Source organism: Coenobita brevimanus, chromosome 39, assembly GCF_032717465.1.
Source record: "Coenobita brevimanus isolate Jiangsu-jjx chromosome 39, ASM3271746v2, whole genome shotgun sequence".
NCBI classification, from domain to species: domain Eukaryota; kingdom Metazoa; phylum Arthropoda; class Malacostraca; order Decapoda; family Coenobitidae; genus Coenobita; species Coenobita brevimanus.
This window is the reverse complement of record NC_136992.1, coordinates 27,399,995-27,409,300: the sequence shown is the minus strand read 5'-3', so window position 1 is coordinate 27,409,300 and position 9,306 is coordinate 27,399,995. Positions and strand designations below refer to the sequence as shown.

General features: G+C 41.7%; 1 protein-coding gene across 1 annotated transcript; it reads right to left on the bottom strand.

Moving 5' to 3' along the window:
- Positions 1–2,872: 2,872 nt before the first annotated feature.
- LOC145396760 (uncharacterized) lies at positions 2,873–5,106 on the bottom strand. The gene is made up of 2 exons (XM_080270045.1): positions 4,034–5,106; positions 2,873–2,892 (listed from the first exon to the last, which is right to left on the bottom strand). The coding sequence occupies exon 1, from the start codon at positions 5,084–5,086 to the stop codon at positions 4,064–4,066; it is 1,023 nt and encodes a 340-aa protein (XP_080126171.1). The 5' UTR covers positions 5,087–5,106; the 3' UTR covers positions 2,873–2,892; positions 4,034–4,063.
- Positions 5,107–9,306: the final 4,200 nt, after the last annotated feature.

The following is a 9,306-nucleotide window of genomic DNA, read 5'->3' as shown; positions in this document are numbered from 1 at the left end:
CGTCACTGATACGATTTATTCCACATATCACACGCCCGTGCCCTCTTCTGCGTCACTGATACAAACTATATTGACATGAAAACGATCTAAATACAAGAGGATAGTAAGGAACAAGATGCAAACTAAGTCGCAAAGGAACGGGTGTTTATATGCCTCCCATGTCACCTACAAATCAGGACTCAAACTGGATTAGGGTTCAGTACATCTAATCCAACCTGATAGATCCTTAACCCTTTGCAGCTCAGTTAAAGGCCAAGAGTAGTCAGATTATTGGGTTGATCTGACTAATAACCAAGGAGACTCACTGCTACATTACACCTAAAGTACTCACTGCTACATTACACCTAAAGTCTCTCTCTCTCTCTCTCTCTCTCTCTCTCTCTCTCTCTCATCTGTAGGCAGCCAATCTCATAAAACGCCACAAATATGCAGCACTTTTAATTAACAAATGAACAGATACACAGTTGCAATGAGGAAATTATACAGATGAAAAAGATATCTAAATTACTGTCCAGCAAATTTTTATACAAATTAACCCACTTTTCAGCAGTGCTATATACAAATTAATCCACTTTCTGCTTTTTATGCAGAAATTACCCACTGTTTCAGTAATGCTATATACAAATTAACCTGCTGTTTTTTACCTCCGCCAGTGAAACAGCCGTGGCTCAGTGGGTCATCCTAGAGCGCTCTGACCAAAGGATCGGAGATTGGAGTCCACCCAGGGATCATTCGTAGACATCAGGAAGGGTGTCCGGTCATAAAGTGCTACATGCTCCCAAACCAAAGTCTCTACCCAGGGGCAGCGCCGAAGCCCTTATCGGAAAAAAAGGGACACGGCGTAAGAAAAAAAAAAAAAAACTGTTGAAGGAAGTTATGAATGCACCTGTTTCTGTGTTTGTCCAGACAGTTCTCAATGAATTTCAATGAAATTTTGTGGAAGAGCGGGTCATGGCCCATGGGGCCAAGAAATAATTTATTAAATTTTGGAGCGGATCCAGATCTAGATCCTATGTATCCTGCACAATATCCCCAAAAGTTCTCAGTGAATTTCAGATAAATTTTATGGTAGGGTGGGCCATGGGCCAAGAAAGAACTGATCAAACTTTGGGGCGGATCTGGCACTGGCGGAAGTATGCGCCCTCTGAGTGCTTTTTACTGTAGTTTATGCAGAAATTACCCACTTTTTCAGTAATTTGTTTGTACAAATTAAGCTAGTCTGTTTTTTTATGCAGATATTACCCACGTTCAGTAATGTTATATACAAGTTAACCAACTGTCCTTTTTATGCAGAAATTAACCCACTTTTTCAGTAATGCTAAATGCAGATGAACCGACTGTATTTTTTTTTTTTTTTTAAATGTAGAAATTACCCACTTTGTCCCCTTTTTTCGATAAGGGCTAAGACGTTGTTCCTGGGCAGACTCAGGTTTGGAGCGTGCAGCATTTAATGACTGGATGCCCTCTCTGATGTCTATCAGTGACCCTTGGGTGGACTCCAACCTCCGACCCTTCGGCCAGAGCGGAGGGCTCTAACTCACTGAGCCACGGCTGCAACATTTTTTCAGTACAGTACTGCTATATACAAATTAACCTACTGTCTTTTTTATGCAGAAATTAATATGTTTTACAGGTAATAATCTTTACACAATTTTTTTTTTACATGTCTTTGGTTACACTCATTAACTCTCATTTTAACACAGCTTTATACAAACTAACCTGCCTCAACAAATCTTTAAACAAATTAACTCTTTAACAAATATGTGCGTAAATTAATCTACTTTATCAAACCTATACACAAATTAACCTTTCTTTAACAAATCTGTATGCAAATTTATCCACACGTCGGTATAAATTAACTGTTTAACGTAACAACCCACATTAATACCTTTTTACGCAAATTTGCATATTTTGAAAAACAATTTAGCTTACAAATTAACCTGTTCTGTTAGATATCGGTATCTATTTGCAAAATAACTGTAATAAATAACAAACTATACAAATCAGGCTACTTAAAAAAAAAAATCTTTATACAAATAAACATTCCCTTTTATCTTTACACAAATTAGCGTAGTTTCTTACAGTGGACTTTAAAGTAACCTAGTCCAACAGTTCTTTGTACAAAATAACTTAGCCTGCTGTCTTTGGCAAATCTATATGCAGGTACGGTACATTTTAACCTAAATTCCTTTAATAAATCTCCGTGTAGTCGAACTAGCTTTGTTAAACAAATCTGTATGCAAATTTTCTAACATATTCTGTAATTAGAACAGCCAAGTTGTTTATTGTCGAACCCTTTGGGCCACAACGTAAAAAGGAAAAAAAAAAAAAAAACTAAGATGACCTAAGAGTTATGTTAATGAATCTAACTATTCATAAAGAATATTAAGATTCTTTAAAAAATTGAACTTAACAATATTTTGAATATGCCTCACATCCCTGGGTAACATCGCCCAACATCCAGTTAGATGCAGGGGCATTTGCTGGAGTCTCCCTGTGGGTTCCATGGCCTGTTCTCCCTGGTTACAAAGAGTGCTCTAGGTTACGAGTGATTGAAACCAATGAGTGGAGACTCAGGCCCCAGCAATAAATCTACTAGGTATAATTCGAGTTAGGTGTTCGTGTTGGTTCCGTCGGTGGTTCAAGTTGGATTCTTTGGTGGTTGGTATATACTGAAGGACGCCTTCATGTGGTGGAATCAGTATAACCTGACGGCTAACCTGCCTGGTTATATAAACGTCGCTCAAGTATATCGCTATCCCCGAAATGGAGGATAGTGGACTGCAGAAGGACAACGTAAGCCTGCACACCACCTGGTTCACGTTTCATATGAACCAGGAGTCACAGAACAACACTTCCTTGGTGGGTCAGTCTCCTCATTGATCTCCAAGGCTGTGAAGACGAGAAAAGTTTGGTTAGGTTGGCCCAGGTCAAGTTTGGTTGGAATAAGTTGTTAGATTCAGTTTGGTTAGGTTGAGTTTGATTGGGCTGGGTAGCATTACGTTGGGTTAAAGAATGATTTGGGTGGGTGGGTTGGATAAATTATTGTAGCTGAGAATAGTTTGGTATGGTTTGTTTGGGATGAGTTGGGTTGGATCAACTTAAATCTACAGTCTATTCAATCTGGACATCTCAGTAAGCCGTCCCCTTTCCCCGACGCCTAAGGTATCGCACGGCTGGCTGGGCTGTAGGCTATCACTTACCGTCTGACCACAGAGTTGCAATGATCACATAATAACATTCATCGATTTAATACCTGTAGATATGCAGTTATTTGTGCTACATAATTTTCCCTTACACCACTATGCACGTGAATGTTTTGTCTATGGAAATTAATTCCAAAAGGCAAAAAGAGGCTACAGTAATAAAATTAAAGCGAGTAATAAAATTAGAGCACCCTCAGAGCTCAATATAGAAAATTAAAAATATATATATATATATATTTGCCATTTTATCTGAGCCATTTTGGTAGTAAGAACAGTAAGTTTAGAGTGTGGACATGACAGATACGGGAATCTCACAAAATCGAAAATTTGACGGATTTTGACCTCAGAATCTCCCTCTAAGCATATATGAAAAACATATGTCTACAGGTGAATGTTAAGTTGGAATGTGTAAAGCACCTGCGAGTACTTAGTCCATGAAAATACGCTATATTATCAAGACCATTAAGATGATAAAGGATATATATATATATATATATATATATATATATATATATATATATATATATATATATATATATATATATATATATATATATATATATATATATATATATATATATATATATTTTTTAAGGCAATCATAAAACCTTGTCAAAATCAGGTTAAAATCTAGTGAACTTGTAAATGAATATGTAATTGAATGGGTTGGGATTTCACTCCAGTAGTTTGAAACCTTAGATGGTGAAAGGACGTTAAAAGCCAATTATATTTTACCAAAAATAAAGACAATAATTAAAGATATTCGTAGCATTGTTTTTTTTATTTTAATGAGTGGAATTGTCGGGGATTTAATGATGCTGGCTTACCTGTGTTTTGTGCCCATTGTGTAAGGAATGTTAGTCGTCCATGAGTAAAGCCTTCAGGGAGTCCACCTTTGTACCAACTGGCTGAGGGGGGCTTGCCTGCTGACTCTTGGTGACTACTTCTGACTGAGGAACTTTCAGTGATGTTTGAGAATTTGCCACTTCTGACTCGAGGATCTTCACTGCTGGCTCAGGGACCTTGGCTGCTGGCCGAGGATTAATAACTGCTGACTGAAGGAGCTTTATCACTGAATGAATATCGACGTCCTTTGACTGAGGGATTTTCACTGCTGACTGAGGATTGTTAGCCATGACTGCCTGGAGGACCTTCATGACTGACTGAAGATCGACCACCGCTCTCTGAGTCACCTTCACCGCTGACTGAGGACTGATCGCTGCTGACTGAGGAATTTTCACTGTTGACTGAGGATTGGGCATAGCTAACTGAGAGCTTTTTATCGTTGGCTGAGGACTGACTACTGCTGACTGAGGGTTACTGAGTGTGGTGTGTGCTGAGGTAGGTGTGGTTGTGCGTTGGTTAGGTGTGGTGGCAGTAGTTGTGTGGTTGTTGTTGGTGGTGGTAGTTGCGTGGTCGTTGCTTTTGGTAGTGACAGTTGTGTGGTTGGGTGTGGTTGTGATGGTGGTGGGTATAAGGTGGTGCTGGTTGTGAGAGTTGTTGGTTGTGTGTTGATATGTTGCAACACCATGATGATGCAACGCTGTCTCTGCACCCGCCTCAATGTGCATTTGCTTGTTAGGCCCAGTCAACCCGGCAGATTGCACAGTTTCATCCTTGCTTGATCCTGTAGGTATGATCAGCCTCTTTTGTCCAGGTTGCATATTGATTGCCATTGATCCCTGGTGCATGTTACGTGACAACTGTCCGTTTGTCTCAGCTGGCCTGTTTTGTTCAACTTGCGCATTAACTGGTGTTTTTCCTTGTTGCATATCGGCTAACATTTGTTTTTGTTGCATATCAGTTAGTATTTTTCCTAGTTGCATATTAGCTAGCATTTGTTTTTGTTGCATATTGGCCAACATTTGTCTCTGTTGCATCTCTGGTGGTATTTGTCTCTGTTGCATATTGGCCAGCATTTGTTTTTGTTGCATATTGGCCAACATTTGTCTCTGTTGCATCTCTGGTGGTATTTGTCTCTGTTGCATATTAGCTAGCATTTGTTTTTGTTGCATGTTGGCCAACATTTGTCTCTGTTGCATCTCTGGTGGTATTTGTTTTTGTTGCATATTGGCCAGCATTTGTTTTTGTTGCATATTGGCCAACAACTGTCTTTGTTGCATATCTGGTTGTATTTGTCTTTGTTGCATATTGGCCAACATTTGTCTCTGTTGCATATCTGGTGGCATTTGTCCGTTCGGTCCACTCTGTATGCCTTGTCCTTGCTGCGTACCCACTGGCATTTGTCCATGTTGCATAGTCGATGGCATTTGTCCATGTTGCATAGTCGATGGCATTTGTCCATACGGTCTGCCCTGGATTTGTCCTTGTTGCATATGGGGCGGAATTTGTCCATTTGGCTTAGTTTGTGCATCCTGGCCTTGCTGCCTACTGACCGGCATTTGTCCTTGCTGCATGTTGGGTGGCATTTGTCCATACGGCCTTGTTTGCGTGTTCTGGCCATACTGCACAGTGGCTGGGATTTGTCCTTGTACATTGGGTGGCATTTGTCCATTCGGCCTAGCTTGTGGAATTTGTCCGTGTTGCATGTTGGCTGGCATTTGTCCATGTTGCATACTGTGTGTCATTTGTGCTTGTTGCATGTTGGCTGGGATTTGTCCTTGTTGCACATGTGGCATTTGTCCGTGTGGCTCATGAGGTGGCATTTGTCCTTGTTGCAGATGTGGTGGCATATGTCCGTGTTGCATATTAGGTGGCATTTGTGCTCGTTGCATATTGGCTGGCATCTGTCCTTGTTGCACGTGTGGTAGCATTTGTCCATGTTGCATATGTGGTGGCACTTGTGCTCGCTGCATGTTGGCTGGCATTTGTCCTTGTTGCATATGTGGTGGCATTTGTCCGTGTTGCATATGTGGTGGTATTTGTCTTTGTTGCATATGTGGTGGTATTTGTCCGTGTTGCATAGGTGGTTGCATTTGTCCGTATGGCCTCGCTTGTGTATTTTGTCCATGCTGCACATTGGCCGGTATTTGTCCTCGTTGCATATTCGGAGCCTGACCCTTCTGCATGGGATTTGGTCCGTAGGCCGCAACTGAGCCTGTGTTTACATGTGCGTGTGTTTGCATTTGTCCACCTCCAGCTGGCCCTGTGTTTGCCTGTGTCTGCGCTTGTTTACTCCCATCCTCACCAACTTCCTTTTTCTTGGCCTGAGGGATGCTGTACGCGCGTATTAGTTCTTCGTAGGTCACCTCCCTGGCGTAGCTCTCAGAGGAGGGCGGGAGTGTGAAAGGCCTGGAGCTGGTGCAGTGACACTGGTTGTCGAAGCTGTAGCAGTTCATGTGGTGGCCAAGAACAGGGCCTCGAATTCGGGCTGATAAGGGTATCGCTGGCTGGTCAACCATTGTGTACAGCTGCGGTCACTGTAGCGTCCTTAACTTGACGAAGATCACTAACCTCTTTCAGCTCAGTTGACTGTGTGGGTATAGTCAGACTGGAGGGTCGATCTGAAGTGTAGTCAGACTGGAAGGTCGATCTGAAGTGTAGTCAGACTAGAGGGTCGATCTGAAGTGCAGTCAGACCGGAGAGCATGGTGATCATAGCGTGTTTGTTCCAACCTGACGAAGATCCCTCATCCCGTTTCAGCTCAGCTGACGGCCACGTGTGTTCAGAATGGAAAGTCGACTTAACTAGTAACCAAGGACACTCATATCTTATGACTAATATCACTTCACTTTCAAGTCAAACTCGTAGTAATTCTCGTAGGAACTCACATAAGAAAATGTTCACCTCCACTTTGATCATCAAATAGACTTATTTGTTTTATTCGTTCACTTGAATAGGAACACTGAAGTATTTTCTTACACTAACAGAAACACCAGCAGCCAGTTATGAGTTCGTGTTACTCCCGCGTTGATTCACTTTGATTATGTTATTCCACCTGTAACACCTGTGAATATAAGACTGAATAAATATGAGAGTGTAGCAGAGCAGTGTGTCAGTGTAAATATAGACAAGTATGTGAGTGTGACAGTATGAAAGGGAGTGTGATAGTTAAGAGAAGTACATGAATCTGATCAAATAATGGTTATACTACACGTGTACAGTGTATGAGATTGTGAGTGGGTATTTGGTAGACTATGAGTGCCAGCGAGTATAACGGTTTACCAAAGAAGTATTGTACATGAAAGGGCAAGAAAAGTCAGGAGTATGTGAGTGCGGTTGTATAAGAGAGGACAGAAGAGTTTATGAAATTGTGAGCTTGTATATGCGGTTGCTAACAAATATAAGTGTAGAGGAATCTGTGAGATTGTGAGAAGAGATAAACATGCGAGTACATTATAGGAGTGTGTATGAGTGTAAGCAAGTATGTGCAAGGTGTGGGAGATGTTAGAGGGTATGTAGGAATACGAATATACACAAAGCCATGAGTAGTTGGGTGTAACAGGAGAGTTTAGAGGAGTAAGTACCATCGTAAGAGAGACCTGGGGAGTGTGTGAGCGAGTGTGTGAGACAGTGAGAGGGTAGATGAGAGTGCGAACAAGTATGAGAGTGTACCTGAGGAGTGTGTGGGACAGTGAGAGGGTAGATGAGAGTGCGAACAAGTATGAGAGTGTACCTGAGGAGTGTGTGGGCGAGTGTGTGAACAGAAGGAGTGGCTGGGAACGACTGACGCACATGGGATATCTCAGGGAAGACTGAGACAAACGTTCTGGGCCGTGACGTAAGCAGTGACGTCATGGCCAGGAGGCAAGTGGGAGAAAAGCACGTATCAGAGGAAGGACTGAGAGGCGGAATTTTGTTTGGTTGGAAGGCCTCGTAACACCCTTTTCATAGCGAATTATTACCCCTATTACACCTTAACATTCTGGTGCGTGTAATTTTTATAACTTTAACATTGACATGCATCGGTATACTGTACACACGCATCTGTATACATGAGCATTTTTGAAGACACACATTGGTATACATGAGCATTTTTGAAGACACACATCGGTATACATGAGCATTTTTGAAGACACACATTGGTATACACGAGCATTTTTAAAGACACGTCGGTATACATGAGCATTTTGAAGACACACATGAGCATTTTTGAACAGAATAAATCGCAAAAGATGAGGTGCAACGAAGCTATCTGTGCCACCTTATGGTCCTGTGTTTTTGCAGGAAGAACAAGAGCTGTTTCAATATCCTACACGTTCTTCTCGTTCGTCCTGCCAGAAGGAGGCGAGAAAGGGTATTGATCACATGACTCACCACGCTGACTAAATTCCCCCTGACTCGACGCAACCCCTTCACTTCCATGACGCCATGTTAGTTTCTCTCCTTTCTCTCTCTCTCTCTCTCTCTCTCTCTCTCTCACACACACACACACACACACACACACACACACACGCACCAGCGTACAGCAAAATACTAAGTTGCACGGTGAAGAATAAATTGCAAAGATTCAGGCATCGCGAAATCTCCAAATCCACATACAGTTCCAAACTTGACGTCATTATTTTTTATTCTTGTTGCCTCTAGACGCAACACCTCATCTTTAGCGATTTATTATTATTATTATTTTTTAAGTATACCTCACCTGAAAAATTTCTTGAATGTTAATATTGCTTTATTATCGGTATAGTTTGAATCAGGAACATGCAAGAGAAAAGTGAGGTATAAGGTACAGAGTAAATCGCAAAGAAGGAGGCGTGACGAAAGCCTCCCGTGCCACAGAATACAACGCAAAGTTCAGTAAATATTCCACCTGTAATAACCTCCAGGTTTCCCCACGGGGTACAGGAGGGGAGAGAAAACTTCCCCAGTATCCCTGCTTGTCGTAAGAGGCGAGTAAAGAGGGGCCTTTTGTCTCCCATCACTCTCTCATCACTGTCTTCCTCTTCTGTCCTCTCTTCTTGATATTTCCATTTCTTCCGGCCTTTATTTGCCCTCGGCTATCAGTTTCGACATTTGGTTTCAGTGCATGAATAGTGTAAGGACTTCCCACCGGCGTTCCATACCCTTCACCTAATCTAAAATGAAAATCCTTTCGTTTCTCATTATACTCTGCCGTGTCCTCCCTACTCCTTATTATGTACCATCAGATTGTAACGTGGTGCCATGTGATCTTTTCTATCTGGCATTTGGATATCAG